Source organism: Lithobates pipiens, unplaced genomic scaffold, assembly GCF_037356315.1.
Source record: "Lithobates pipiens isolate NorthernLeopardFrog02 unplaced genomic scaffold, aLitPip1_a1.2 Scaffold_13, whole genome shotgun sequence".
Classification (NCBI taxonomy): Eukaryota; Metazoa; Chordata; class Amphibia; order Anura; family Ranidae; genus Lithobates; species Lithobates pipiens.
In genome coordinates, this window is record NW_027507718.1 from 181,219,459 (window position 1) to 181,235,691 (window position 16,233).

General features: G+C 42.5%; 1 protein-coding gene across 3 annotated transcripts in view; it reads right to left on the reverse strand.

Annotated features, from left to right (window-relative positions):
* The window catches only part of LOC143974486 (protein mono-ADP-ribosyltransferase PARP14-like), a 197,508-nt gene that overhangs the window by 126,591 nt on the left and 54,684 nt on the right, over positions 1 to 16,233 (reverse strand). For all 3 annotated transcript variants that reach the window (XR_013272233.1, XM_077475944.1, XM_077475943.1), the window contains exons 3-4: positions 9,953 to 9,989; positions 6,961 to 8,168 (exon numbers count right to left, since the gene is read on the reverse strand). Coding sequence is in view for 2 of the 3 variants with exons in the window: in XM_077475944.1 (XP_077332070.1) it covers positions 6,961 to 8,168; positions 9,953 to 9,989 (1,245 nt within the window). In the remaining variant the exon portion in view is untranslated. The remainder of the gene's footprint in view (positions 1 to 6,960; positions 8,169 to 9,952; positions 9,990 to 16,233) is intronic.

Consider the following 16,233-nt stretch of genomic DNA (forward strand, 5'->3'; position numbering starts at 1 on the left):
AGATTGCAGATGGCAACACTATTGTCAGCAGCGGGCACGTTAAAAAAAAGCCCACACTGCGGAGCCATGTGTCGGCGTCCTGGGAGCGGCAGATGTGACCGTGCATGGTTGATGCCTCGCTCCTGATACATTCGCAGTCTGCTTTGTCCCTTCTGTGCAATCTAAGTTCTTTCTGTTTCTCCTCCCTATCTGCTGGTCCATATCTCCCTCTGAACTCCCCTCCTCTTCCTCTCTTGTGGGCACCCACGTGACATCACTAGACACGTCGTCATCAAAGTCACCTTCCCCACCGCTATAATTAGAGATCTCGAAGTAGGCAGCAACAGCGGGGACCAACCTCCTCCTTGGGCTGATCTGGGTACTGTCGTCAGACTCCTGAGTGGCGTTTGTTTCTACCTCCTCTTCCTGATCCAATGCCAAGAGTGGCTGCGCATCGGAAATGTCTTGATATGGATCGGAAAATAATTCCTGTGACTCAAGCGGAAGGTATATGGTGGTGGTGGTGTTGGTGGTAGTGTCTTTGGGGGTGCACATAGCAGAGAGTGAAGAAGAGGGTGCAGATCGAGAGGATGAGGAGGGTGCAGAAGAGTAAGGCTGAGTGAGCCACTCAACCAAGTCTGGTGCGTCCTTTGACGTAATCGCACGCACCTTCTGCAATTTGCCACTTTGGCTCAAGCCTGTTGCTCCTGCCCTACCCCTACCACCCCTGCGGAAGGGCCTGCCTCTTCCTCTGTCTGTCATTTTTTAAATGACCCTGTGGCAAAAGTCTCTAGAGAAGTGCAGTATGTATGTGGAAGAAGGTATATAACACCCTGCTTCAATCTAGAGCTGCCACGACGCGTCGATGTAATCGACTACGTCGACTAAGAAAATTCGTCGGCGTGCGTAAATGGCGTCGACGCATCACGCACGTGTCATCTCGCGGGTAAATGGCGGTAAATGGCGGTAATGGCGGCGGCAGCTGCTGCTCCTGCTTCCACTCCCACTCCCGGGAATGGGGAAAAAAGTTCCGGTGCAGCACGAAAATCCAGACCACGACTTTCAAAGGTATGGGAATTCTTTAAACAGAGGCCAGATAAAATGGTCCTTTGTTCCCTCTGCAAAACCGAACTGGCGTACCACGGCAGCACTACTGCGATGCACGAGCACCTCAGAAGAAAACATCCTGGCGCACTATGGCCTCAAACGGACGAGCCATCTTTGTAAGTACTTACTACTTACTTACTAGTATTTTGTTCATTTTGGGAGTAATTTGTGGTCAATATTTATTAATATATTATTGCTCATGCTGCTACTGCTAGTAAGTAAGATACATCATTATTAGTGCATGCTCAGGGGCCAGGGGTATTTGTTGCTGTGCTGCTTTGCTAATTTCTTTTTAGTGGCCATCTCATGTTTTTTTTTAATGTTTCACATTCACAAGGCACTTTTTGCACTGCAGCCGTCTTGCTGATCTGGGGATCCCTCAGGGCATGGTTTGACAACTTCCTGCAATGTATGAGCTGAGAGAAGAGATGCCATGCTTTTCTTCCAATACACAGAGCAGCAACAATATAATATTAATTTAATTGCAGACAGACATTTACTACACTACCCGTGCCCTCTTTTAAATATGCAGTACAAGTACATTATTAGCAGCATTGAGCATTCATGTTGGTTAAACTTGGTTCAGGTTCCTAAATGTTAATTATTATTGTGTCTTTTTTTTTCTCAGGAAGAGGCAAAGCTGTGTACAGGAGTTCTTCTTCCATAAAAAGGATGTCACTGTTTGCTCACCCCAAATGGCCGTTGCATATACCAATAGCATACTCAACATGATTGTAAAAGATATGAGACCAATTTCCATTGTAGACGGTCAAGGATTTCGTGAGATGATCAACACGTTTTACCCAGGATACACACTTCCCTCCAGGTCCCATTTCACTAAGCTGATGGAGAAGAAATATGAGGAGAATTTTGAAAGATTGAAAGCATCATTCAAAGATGTGAAATCAAAAATAGCTCTCACCACAGACGCATGGACCAGCATTGCCACAGAGGCATACTTGGGTGTCACATGCCACTTCATCAATGAAGACTGGAATCTTACATCGTACAATCTGACCACTATGCCACTTGAAGATCGGCACACAGCTGAAAACATTGCTAACTGGGTGGAAAAAGCAGCTGAAAAGTTTGAGATATTCATGGCCAATGTAAATGTAGTTGTCCATGATAACGCTGCAAATGTTGTCGCTGCTCTGTGTATTTTGGAAGAAAAGCATGGAATCTCTTCTCTCAGGTGTGCTGGTCATACATTGCAGTTAGTTGTCAACCATGCCCTGAGGGATCCCCAGATCAGCAAGACCCTGAGGGCTGCAAAGTGCCTTGTGGAACATTTAAAAAAAAAGTGAGCTGGCCACTACAAAGCTTAAAGCAAAGCAGCAACAAATGGGTACCCCTGAGCACACACTAATAAATGATGTATCCGTAAGATGGAACAGTACTTTACACATGATCAGCCGCCTGCTTGAACAGAGGTGGCCTGTGACTGCAACTCTTTCCGATCCTGATGTCACACCACGAGGGAAGCGCTTCCTAGATTTAAAACATGATCAGTGGAGCTTACTTGAGGAAGTGGAACAAGTCCTGAAGCCATTTGAGTGTGCTACTGTTTTCTTGAGTGGAGAGTCCTATGTGACTGCTTCTGCTCTACCTCCTCTGGTAAAGGGCCTCCAGAAATCCATACAGAGCACAATTTGCGAGACAGCAGCAGTTAAAGCTTTCCAAAGTGTTGCTGCACAGGAGATGACATCAAGATGGGAGCGGGAAACTAAATTCAGAGATGATGGTGGAGAAAATATATGTCTTATTGCAGCAGCCCTGGACCCCAGATTCCGCAAACTAAAATTCCTGCCAGCAGAGGACAGTTTAAAAGTTCACCTCAAGGTCCAAGCTCTTGCTCTTGAAGTGAAAAGAAGATATGAGGAAGAGCAAACGCAACATCGATGTGAGGAACAACGGTCAACCAGTGCAGACATGACATTTTCTGAGAAGAGGCAAGTGTCTCTGTTAGACACTTTGCTCGGTTCTTCAGATTCAGATGACCACCACAGTAATGGCGAGGATGACACTGGTCACATCCAAGATCAAGAAACCCACAGTGAAGTTGTGCGGAATGAGATACACATGTATTTCAGTGAGCAGGCTATTCTATAAAGGAAGAAAATCCGCTGAAATGGTGGAAGGAAAATGAAAAGAGGTTTCCCATCTTGGCCATGCTGGCAAAGAGTTACTTGTCTGTGCCTGCAACATCAACCCCATCTGAAAGGCTTTTCTCAGTTGCTGGCAACATTGTGACTAAAAAAAGAGCAAGCCTAACATCAGAGCATGTTGATATGCTAACCTTCCTCCATTGCAATGCTAAAATATAGCATTGTAATGGAGGAAGTAACACAGGCCCCCATACTTTTGCACTTGTCATGACTGTGTTGTGTTCTTGTTGGGCTGTATTAGTGTATTTATGTTGAGATGGCTCATGGCTGCCTTCAGTGTTGTATTGGCCATATTTTTGCACAGCCACAGTGTTGAGCAGTGCTTTTGGTGGGCTTGGTTCCTCCATGCTTCCTTCCTTGAAAACTATTACCTCCTCAGGTATGTTTTACATTACAATTAAAGTAACACACCACAAAAATACTGCTCAATCAGCACTCTGACTCTACAATAACACTATATATTCAATCATCAATGATTACAATTACATAGTGTTATTGTATGTTGACCAGCATTTTTGTGGTGTTAAACAACACTTTAGGTCAAGAGGCATAATGCCATATAAATTCTGCCTAACACTTTGCAAAAGATGCATTCTGAAGGCATGTGTGGTTGAGGAGTAGTAAGGTAAGGTTACCCAGCACAATGCCTTCTGAATTCATCTTTTGCAAAGTGTTAGGCAGAATTTATATGGCATTTTCATGCCTCATGCCCTAAAGCGTTACGTTTTATTTTTGGGAACTTGTGTTTTTGCACAGTGTTGAGCAGCAGTTCAGACTTCAGACTCAGAGCAGCAGTGCTTTTGTTGGATATGGCTCCTTCTTGAAAACTATGTTACCTCCTCAGGTATGTTTTACATTACAATTAAAGTAACACACCACAAAAATACTGCTCAATCAGCACTCTGACTCTACAATAACACTATGTATTCAATCATCAATGATTACAATTACATAGTGTTATTGTATGTTGACCAGCATTTTTGTGGTGTTAAACAACAACACTTTAGGTCAAGAGGCATAATGCCATATAAATTCTGCCTAACACTTTGCAAAATATGCATTCTGGTCTGAAGGCATTATGTGCGGTTGAGTAGTAAGGTTAGTTAGTACCACACATTGTTGCACATGCACAATGCCTTCTGAATGCATCTTTTGCAAAGTGTTAGGCAGAATTTATATGGCATTTTCATGCCTCATGCCCTAAAGCGTTACCTTGTATTTTTTGCCACTTGTGTTTTTTTTGCAAACACAGTGTTGAGCAGCAGTTCAGACTCAAGCAGCAGTGCTTTTGTGGATATGGCTCCGCCTCCTTCTTGAAAACTATGTTACCTCCTCAGGTATGTTTTGCATTAGAATTAAAGTAACACGACACATAAATACTGCTCAATCAGCACTCTCTACAATAACACTATGTATTTAATTAAATCAAAGATGATTACAATACATAGTGTTATTGTATGTTGACCAGCATTTTTGTGGTGTTAAACAATAACACTTTAGGTCAAGAGGCATAATGCCATATAAATTCTGCCTAACACTTTGCAAAAGATGCATTCTGAAGGCATTATGTGTGGTTGAGTAGTAAGGTAACACACAATGCCTTCAGAATGCATCTTTTGCAAAGTGTTAGGCAGAATTTATATGGAATTTTCATGCCTCATGCCCTAAAGCATTACCTTTTTATTTTTGGGCACTTTATTTTGGTATATTATGTCTTTCATGTGTTTTGTACACACTACACAGTGTTGAGCATGAGCAGCAGTGCAGAGCAGCAGTGCTTTTGTAGCATTTTTATATGGCATTTTTTTTAATGCTTCAGGCTCTGAATTAATGGCAATGGCATAACCATTATTCGTGCCTGATGCTAAAGTGTTGTTTACATTTTATTTTTGGCACTTTTTTATACTGTAAAAACTTTACCACATTGAAGTACTTTTTGGAAAAAATTTAATAAAAGTTGAAATATTATATTTAGAAGTTGTACGTATCATTTTTTTGTAAAGTTATCCAAAGGTTTATTATCTAATCACAAAAAGAACACACTAGATTCATTAAAAAAAAAATAAAAAATAATCGGATAGTCGTTGACTAATCGAAAAAATAATCGATAGATTAGTCGACAGACAAATTAATCGTTAGTTGCAGCTCTACTTCAATCTGTCGTTTTTGGGGGCCACTGGTCTATCACACCAGTTATAATACTTTTTTTTTTATTGCGTTTGTCACTCTTTGTAGTATTGCTGCAGAACCGCTCAGCAAGCACAATGCTGCACAGTGGAAATGCACTATACTATGCTTTCTATATGTGCAAGTATTTTATACATGTATTACACACCTATATACTGCACACCAAATAGTACACCTATACCAGTTCTTAAAAGGACCTTTGTGGACCTAGTAGCTAGTGATTTACAGACTGTCCCTCAGTCCCTACACTGATAAAACACTGCTGCAGAATAGGGCAGCAGTCAGCAGCAGTGAACCACAACCCTATATATTGTACACCTATACCAGTCCTTACAAGGACCTTTGTGGACCTAGTAGCTAGTGATTTGCAGACTGTCCCTCAGTCCCTACACTGATAAAAGACAGCAGCAGAATCGGGCAGTAGTCAAGTATAATATTCTTTCTATATTTGGAAGAAAATATATTATATGTGTACAACCCTATATACTGTACACCTATACCAGTCCTTAAAAGGACCTTTGTGTACCTAATAGTAATAGCTAGTGATTAAACTGACTGTCCCTGCTCCACACAGCGTCCTGTCCCTACACTGACAAAAGACAGCTGCAGAATCAGTCAGCAGTGCACTCAGCAATCACCAGCCCAGCAGTGCACCAGAATCCTATATACTGTATACCTATACCAGTCCTTAAAAGGACCTTTGCGGACCTAATAGTAATAGCTAGCTAGTGATTAAACTGACTGTCCCTGCTGCACACAGTGTCCTGTCCCTACACTGACAAAAGACAGGCTGCTGCAATCACCAGCACAGCAGTGCACTGAACCCTATATACTGTACTACACCTATACCAGTCCTTAAAAGGACTTTTGTGGACCTAATAGCTAGCAATTTGTGTCACTACAGTCTCTCCCTGCTCCACACAGCATCATGTCCCTAAACTGATATAAGACAGAATGTAAAATGGCCGCCAGATCAGGTCTATTTATAAGGTAGGGGGAATGTCCAATTGTCCATGTGCTGAAATGTCTCAGTTGGCTGTCCTGTACCCCATGATGGATGTGTCATCATGGGTCAAAGTTCTTTCACACTGTAAACACATATGTGCAAACAGCGGCAATAGTCCGCCGATCAGGCGAATCGCGAAAACGCAAAATTCGCCGCAAACCGACCGCCGGGCGAACAGTTCGGCCATCCCTACTTGGCAACAAGGGTTTTTACACCAAGTACTAAGTCATGCTTTGCTTGGCGATCAAATACTTATTTTACTTACTGAACTGCAACTCAATTTATAACCTTTGTATTATGTGTTTTTTTTCCTGGATTTTTGGTTGATATTCTGTCTCTATCATTTAAAATACATCATGATAAAAATGATAGACCCTTCATTTCTTTTTAAGTAGGCAAACCTACAAAATCTGCAGGGGATCAAATAATTATTTTCCCCACTGTAAGTATAGTAAGGTACATACCTACAGTCTGTGCCCTGGCTTATAAATAAAAGCATTATATTTGACTTACCTTTTTATTCTCAAGTTTCCCATGACTCAGTACAAGCTGGACCACTGAAGGTTTATTTTCTTTTGTTTTTGTCTGTGTCTTGGCTGTCCCATAATTTTCTGCTTGTGGTGTTTCCCCATCACAAGATGCATCTCCTGTCAGCTTTACTTCTTCACTTTGGTTTACATCTTCTGTACATCCAAGTGCATTCTGATCATTGCCAGCACCCTCTCCTCTGTGATCCCCATTTTCAGAGTCACAAACAAAGATGCGACATTTGAAAGTGTCCTGAAATGAATCTAGTATTTGCTTTCCTTCCTTTTTAAAAAAAGATGCTGCTCCATGTTTGGTAATACATAGATTATTTACATGTATCTTCTGAATAAATTCTTGAAGAGTAGCTTTACATTTGGTCACTTCATCTTGTGGACCAATCAAAGTCACAGTCTGTCCCGGAGGCTCTGAAACCTGAATGGTAACTGCCAATTGGTCACCTTCAAAGCTTGTTAGCAAATTCTCTATATTTTCTACAACTATGCGGTGTTCTAGATCAACCTCCTCTTTGATAAAGGCTTTCTGCCATAAATAGTGCTTACAGGCCTTGCTTCCTTCCTCTACTGCCTTAGTCAAACCCACTAAAGATAAGGTGTGACCTTTGCTATCACTATCCCCTTGCAGAACAACCTGAATATCTCCAGAACTATTTAAGTTGTCCAATAAATGTTTCCAGGCTTCCTGTGAGATAACCTGCTTTTCTCCTGATGCAATGCGAATAGTATCCACTTTAAGACTTTGTTGTAAAGTAATTTCAGCTTGGTCAAGTAGAGTATCAGAAGATGCATATATACGTAAACCCCTTAAAATATCTAGAAATGCAAGGCCTTCAAATATCTTTTTGGATATTTCTACACTATCCGAACAGAGAAGAAAACCTCCTATAGCTGGGGAGACATCAACTTTGCGTTCTCTGACTGTGGCAATCATATTTTTGATTTGAACACGTGCCTGTATTAAATCACCATGCCCAGTTAACTTTAACATCTTGTTTTCACAATAAATTTTTAAGGATGAAAAAGATGTGCAAATTTCATTTGAAATTCTGTCTTTTATGACTGCATACTGAAAATTGCTGTCTAGGGGAATAATAGTACTCTGCTCTAGTGGTATGTTTTCTGAAGAATCTTCGGGTATGCTGGCAGCTGCAAAACCATCCCCATCTTGAAGAATGTCTAATAAATATAAAAAAATAAAATAAAAAAATAAATAACATATCTAGAAACACATACTGACTGTTCATAAAATGTGGTTTGGCCTACTATCAAATGTTTATATTCAGTTTCTAATCTAAAATATTGTTATAATGTTGACAGCCTTCTGACTATACAAGATCATTATTTTGAGCAAAACCACATTTTTAATTTTAATTTTCTGTACAAATGTGCTTTGTGTTTGCTGACAGAAGGTATGAAACTACAGAGTTCAATAACTTTATTTACAACACTGCAAGAAGATTCACAGAATAGCAGCTATTCAGAGATCTTTCAAACAGAGTAACACAGGAACGTTATGGAAAAAGCTTCTACTTTACTCGTTAAGGACCATATGGCAACAGCAGCTTAAAGTGGCACTAGTAAGAACTAGCTGAATTTGTAACCCATTTCGGTAATGTTACCAAGGCTGGCAAAAATGCCCGCCTAATGGAACTGCCACTAGAAAAGTGCCCTTAGGTATTATTGAATCCCCCCCCAAGAGTGCATCTAAGATGCAAGGGCTTTCAGGCCCAGACAGAAGTAATTGAGAGGCTTGTTAAATGCTATTTAGCATAATTGTTAATTTGGACACATTCATGTACCTAATGGGTTGACTTTAAATACATGTTGATAGCTATTGTAAAGCATTATGGTACCATTTATTTTGCCAAATGCACTTTAACCTCTTGATGCTGAAGTAACACATATATGAGTTACCTCACTGCACTGTCTAATTGGGCAACTAAGTGGCAAATGAGGTTTAATGTTGATAAATGTAAAGATATGCACTTGGGGGCTAAGAATATGCATGTATCATACATACTAGGGGGAGTAAAACTGGGGGAATCCATAGTGGAGAAGGATCTGGGGGTTTTGGTAGATCATAAGATCAATAATAGCATGCAATGCCAAGCTGTGGTTTCCAAAGCAACTAAAGTTCTTTCTTGAATTAAAAAGAGAGGTATGGACTCTAGAGAGAGAGATATAATTTTGCCCCTGTACAAATCATTAGTAAGACCTCATCTGGAATATGCAGTTAAGTTTTGGGCACCAATTCTCATAAAGGATATCAGGGAACTGGAGAAAGGTGCAGAGAAGGGCAACACAACTGATAAGAGGCCATATAGTGAATTGCTGTTGAGTTATCATCACAGAGAGCAAGGGAGCACCCTTTACATCTAGAGCAAAAAAGATTTAATCTCCAAATACGGAAAGTTTTCTTCACAATAAAAGCTGTGAAAATGTGGAAGAATCTCTGCAGAGATGGTTTTGGCAAGCTCCATAGAGTGCTTTAAAAAAGGCTTGAATTCTTTCCTTATTGTACATAATATAACTGGGTAGTGACATTTATAGGTAAAGTTGATCCAGAGAAAATGCCTCTGCCTCCCGGGGATCAGGGATGATTTTTTCCCCTGCTGTAGTAAATTGGAGCATGCTTTGCGGGGGGTTTTCGCCTTCTTCTGGATCAACTGTGGGTGAAGGATTGTGTATATAGGATTGTATGATTGATATATATATATATATATATATATATATATATATATATATATATATATATATATATATATATTTACTTTTTTATTTTTTCTTAGCTGACAACACTATGTCCACAATAAAGCAAGCTCTATCACATGAACAAGAAAAGTCAGTATTACTTGTCATAAATGTCAACTTAACAGCATTAATTCAGCTTGAAAGTATGAAATCACTGTTTGATCCACACATATTTCAGTAAGGTGGTAGTCAACATATTGTGTACTTACTAGACTGCTCTTCTGTAGATTGTGATGGCAAGTTTGTCTGTGGGGAAAAAAAGTATTACTGTTGTAAAATATTGCTGTTTGTTCAGTTACTCAGCAGTATCAATCAATTACTACAATGTGTCCCCCATTTTCTTCAGCATGTGTTTATTTGTAATGACAATGAGTTGCCCAGAGTATAGAACCCCTTGCAGCCACACACAGTACTATTGATGAAAGCCACTTTTGCAAATACCAACTTTAAATGAAGCATAATGTTCGGAAATGCCCAAACAGCAATTTGCTGTGAATTTTTCAAGCACCCATAATGCTTTCTAGTGTCTACATCCTTTAACCCTAGCTAGCAAATTTAGAAAAGTCAATAATTGGGGACATTGTGTGTTGGTATATGTATATCTAACTATATATATATATTCCCCTCTTTTTTGGGGTTTACTATTAATGAGGTGTGGAGGTGGGATGGATAAAAAAATATATAAATTTTTTTTTTAAAATAAAGCCTCTTTTTTTATACACAAAGGCCTGTCCAGGTGGTTATATATATAAAATTTAAACTGCTCCTTTTTTTTTGTAATTGGGGAAATTATGAAATAAGTAATTGGGGAAATAAATAATTTAACCTCCTCACTATTAAACAGGGGGCTCAAAGCGGTCTTGGTGTCAGCAAATGTAAGGTGCAGTAGTAAGAAGATGGGGAGAACTGACAAAACACTTAGGGAGTGCTGTTCCTTACTTCTGTCATTTGCAGTCTTGTGGACTTGTGTTGACTTGACATAAGAAATCTGCTTTTTTACCACAAGGCTTAAAATAGTGGGATTTTGTTCACAGGAGTGGTATTTTAGGGTTTTTATTTCCTTTTGTGGGTATTTTGTTTATGTTGATAGGGCCTTTCTGAACTTTGGAGTGCATGTCCATCTGTTCTTGGAGCTGCCTTTTGTTGACAGCACTGCGCTTCTTAATTTTAAAGGAAAATAAATTTTAAAGAAAAAAAAATTTAAATGCAAAAACAGCATGCACCTGATGTTATTTCCTCTTCCCCTTGACTTTACCATTAAGGTCATCGACACAACCATTGCTCTCTCCACAAACGTCAAGGTGCTGGGTGTAATCTGAGACTCTGACCCCACATCCAATTATTGGCTACATCTTGTCGCCTCAACCTCCGCAACATTTTCAGAATTTGCCCCTTCCTGAGTAATGATACCACAAAAAAAATGTATTCACTCTTTGGTTATTTTTTGCCTACTACTGCAACTCTCTCCTCACTGGCCCTCCTCCACACAGGCTATCCCCCTTTCAGTCTACTATGAATGCTGCTCCTAGACAATAAACCTTACTAACTGATCCATGACTGCTTCTCCTCTCTGCCAATCCCTTCACTGGCTTCCCCCTCTTCGGCGGTCTTGCCGGGCCTCCGCTTTCTTCTTCCAGCTCTTTTACTAGCAGTGGCCCGGTCTTCTGTGGCCACCACCGCCGCCTTCTCTTCTTCTTCCTTGAGATGTTGACTCGACGTTCTCTCTGGCCGCAATGACAGGGACGCATTGTGCGGTGACTTATATAGGGACAAGGGGCGGGGTCACCGGGTTACCCCACCCCCTTATGATGTCACAGTCCCACTAGTAAAAGAGCTGGAAGAAGAAAGCGGAGGCCCGGCAAGAAGAACCGAAGAGGGGGACAAGACCCCCGAAGTCAGAAGAAGAGGCAGCGGCGACAGAAGACTGGGCCACCGCTAGTAAAAGAGCTATAAGAAGATAGCGGAGGCCTGGCAAGAAGAACCAAAGAGGGGAACAAGACCCCGAAGTCGGAAGAAGACCTCCGGACGGCGGCGGCGATGAAGAAAGCCGGGCTTCTCCGCTAGTAAAAGAGCTAGCAGAAGATAGCGGAGGATTCCGGCGAGAAGACCCCCCAAGACGGAAGACCACCGGAGCTGTCCAATAAATTATTTTAAAAACATGTGTTTGTGGTTTTTTCTTTACACTTTTTTCACCAGGTGAATGGGTAGGGGTACATGGTACCCCAATACTCATTCACATAGGGTGAGGGCCGGTATCTGGGAGCCTCCTTATTAAAGGGGGCTCCCAGATTCCAATAAGCCCCCCGCAGACCCCGAGAACCAACGGCCAGGGTTGTCGGGAAGAGGCCCTTGTCCTCATCAACATGGGGACATGGTGCTTTGGGGTGGGGGTGCCGCAGGGCCCCCCTTGCCCAAAGCATCCCCCCAATGTTGAGGGCACGCGGCCTGGTACGGCTCAGGAGGGGGGCGCTCGCTCATCCCCACCCCCTTTCCTGACTGGCCAGGCTGCATGCTCAGATAAGGGTCTGATATAGACTTAGGGGGGACTTCCACTGTGTTTTTTTAGTGTAGGGCTTCCCCTTTAAGTCCATAGCAGATGATGGGGCTAGCGAGGTGTCAATCTCGCCAATGGAGGCAGCGACATTGACCTCCTTAGCTAGTCCAGTCTACCTGGAGCTGGGTTCAAAATGAACAGACTTTTCTCCATGTGTGGGCAAGTCCATTCATTTCAAAATTCCGGCGGACTCCCGCCATAGTCTGGCGATTTGTCCCCCGGAAAAGACCGGTCGTGTGTGGGCAGGTCCGCTCGTTTGGAAAGTCCGGCGGTTTGTCCGCCGGATAGTCCGATTGTGTGTACGCGGCATAAGGAGCAGCTGGTAGTGAGATCAAAGGTCTAATAATGTGTTAAAGCAAATCACATGACTACTGCTCCTCTCCAATCAACAGTGTGTTCAATTAAAGTGAGGTGATTGGTTACAAATTGTCAACAGATGTGTAGATAACAAATGAGAAGAAAATAGTCTAGCTATAATACAACACTTGAGATACAAAACATACAAAGACTATCTTGACACTGATCGGGTAAATGGAATTACCATTTATTTATCAAACATTTAGTTATTATTTTCAAAACATGTATTTTGATTAAGCAGATAAACTTGTTACAAAGGCCCAGGATTTATGTAGAAGCTGTTTGTGTTTGTGGTCAAATGCCATTCACACTGTCACGCTGTGAAAAGGAATTTTCCCAGAGAACTCTGGAAGGGATGTATAGGTGCTAAATGACCATCTGTTTATCAATGTAAATAACCAACAAATTGATTAGGACTTCAAAAGAGTCAAGGTGCCAAGTTGCCAAGGTGCCACCCCCTTCAGAATGTATAAATTGTATCACAGGGTTCTCTGTCATTTCACAGCAATTATTTCACCATGTACTGTATACGTTTACTCCCCTGCCTATGGCTGAAACTATAGGCTTGAATATTAATTACATCTTGTTGAATGTGGTTCAGCAGTAGGGATGAGCCGGACACCCCCGGTTAATTTCGCACCAGAACTTTCGAATGGACAGAAAATTTGTACGAACTTTAGAACCCCATTGAAGTCTATGGGACTCGAACGTTCGAAATTAAAAGTGCTAATTTTAATGGCTAATATGCAAGATACTGTCCTAAAAAGGGTTTGGGGACCTGGCTCCTGCCCCAGGGGACATGGGTCAATGCCTAAAATGTTTTTAAAAATGGCCGTTTTGGCGGGAGCACTGATTTTAATGACGATTAAAGTGGAAAAAATAAGTGAAATATTCCTTTAAATATCGTGCCTGGGGGGTGTCTATAGTATGCCTGTGAAGTACCACGTGTTTCCCGTGTTTAGAACAGTCCCTGCACAAAATGACATTTAACGGAAATAACGTCATTTAAAACTGCTTGCGGTTTTAATGTTATATCTAGTTCCTGCAATATGGATGAAAATCATTGAGAAAAATGGCATGGGTAGCCCCCCCTGCCCATTACCAGCCCCCATGTACGGATATTAAGGGGAACCCCGTACCCATATTAAAAAAAGGAAATACGTGTGGCCCCCAGGCCCTATATACTTAGAACAGCAGTATACAGGCGGTGCAAACAAGACAGGGACTGTGTAGGTTTGTTGTGTTAAGTTGAATCTGTTTGTAATTTTCAACTGGTACATTTTTAAAGTGTAGCTCCAGTCAAAAAATCTATTTTTAAGCTTTTTGGAAAACATAGGGAAGGGTTATCACCCCTGTATAATTTTTTTGCCGTCCATCTTTTTTCATCTCACTTCCTGTTGTCTCCTTCTGTTTGTAAATAGGAGACGTTTGTAAGTTGGATGTTTGAAAGTAGGGGCCTGCCCTATATGCTCTACAGAAATGGCGGAACAAGGTGTTGGTGTTGCCACAACATTGTAAGCCCTCAAAGTGACTCTTGGTGGGCGCTGGAGCACCCTGCTGTGAACAATTATATCAAGAATTGTAATTACATGCCATTGTTGAACAGTGGTAGAAAAATTGGGCCTTTGGTGGTTGTGGTGCTGGTGCTGGTGCCACAACACTATAAGTCCTCACAGTTACTCTCGGTCGGCACAGGAACGGGCCCTGCTGTGAAATATTATATCAAGAATTGTAATTACATGCCCTTGTTAAACAGGGGCTGAAAAATTGGGCCTTAGGCACTGGTGCTGGTGCCACGACACTACAACCTCTCCCATATACTCTAGTTGTGGTGCAGGAATGAGCCCTGCTACAAAGCATTGCATCAAAAATTGTAATTAAACACCCCTGTTAAACAAGGGCTGAAAAATTGGGCTGGTGGCACTGGTGCTGGTGCCACGACACTGCAACCTCTCCCATATACTCTATGTCATGAAAATCGCATGAAGAGATTGTCCTCCAGGTCTTCTGATTTACGATCGTCGCGGGTACGCACGATCGTACGAACGCCCTTACGTTCGTACACAGGTGCGTGTGCGCGGGCACGTGCGCGGTCGCGTGCGTGCGTCCGTGTTGGCGCCAAACGGCCTATTTAAACTAGCCTCTTGCCAATAGTCTTTGCTGTCTGCTCTACAGCGTTATACCTGTGAGACCTGATCCGTAGTGTTTGTTCCTGTTTGACCCGGCTTACCTGTGACCCATCTGCTATCTGCCTGCACCCGACCCCGGCTTGTTGTGACGATTCTCCTGCCTGCTCCCTTGTACTTCGCTTCCAGTCTGATATCTGACCCGGCTTGCTTTGACCATCCGTCTGCTTAAGGTGAACCTGCTCATATTGAACTGTGTCATCTGCTACAAATAACCTGCTTGTATTGAACTGTTCACCTGCTGCAAGTGCCTGCTCATATTGAACTGTTTACCTACTGCAAGTACCTGCCTATATTGAACTGTGTCATCTGCTACAAGTAACCTGCTTGTATTGAACTGTTCACCTGTTGCAAGTGCCTGCTTATATTGAACTGTTTACCTACTGCAAGTACCTGCCTATATTGAACTGTGTCATCTGCTACAAGTAACCTGCTTGTATTGAACTGTTCACCGGCTGCAAGTGCCCACTTCCCTGCACTGCTTTTCATCTGCTGCAAGTTACCTGTTCCATTGAACCGTGTTTTCTGCTGTTAATTACCTGCTGTTCCATTCGCTGTGATTACCTGCTCCACTGAACTTCACCTACCCATTCTACTCATCTGTTGATCCTGCCAGGCACCTGTACCCCTCCTTACTCCTGTGTTCCCTGTTACATTGCCAGGAGACCGGTAGTAGGAGTCGTAAGGGAGGCCTCTTTCCGCAATCCGGGCTCGCTACTAGAAGGTACGTGACAGTAGCAGACAGCCAATGTCTGAGCCCGAGCGGGGAGCCTCCGCCATGGAAGAACTTTGTCAACACCTGGCAGGACTTTCTGAGGCAGTTAAGGGCCTTCAGCAAGGCTACACCCGGCTGGAAGAACGGGTAATTGCTCTTTCCAACCCCTCCGGATCCTTGGGGGCCCCTCAACCATCAGTTTCTGCAGCTGAAGCAGGTCCAGCACCTACAGTTGTGATGTTACCACCAGAACCTAAAGTTCCCACACCCGAGCGATTTTCTGGGAATTGCAGTGGCTTCAGGGCCTTCCGCAACTCCTGCGAATTATATTTCGCCCTCCAACCATGGACCTTCTCTTTAGAGGCTACCAAGGTGGGTTTTGTGGTATCTTTACTCTCTGGAGACCCCCAGACCTGGGCCCACCGCCTGTTAGAACAGAAGGACGCAGCGTTGGCTAATCTTACTACCTTTTTTGATACAATGGCTCAATTATACGAAGATCCCCAACTTTCAGCAACTGCAGAAACTGCCTTGCGGACCCTCCAGCAGGGACGAAGGGCGGTGGAAGATTATGTGGCCGAGTTCAGGCGATGGGGCGCGGATACGGACTTGAATGATGCTGCCCTCCGTCATCAGTTCCGCATGGGACTCTCTGATTCTTTGAAGGATGAGCTTGCT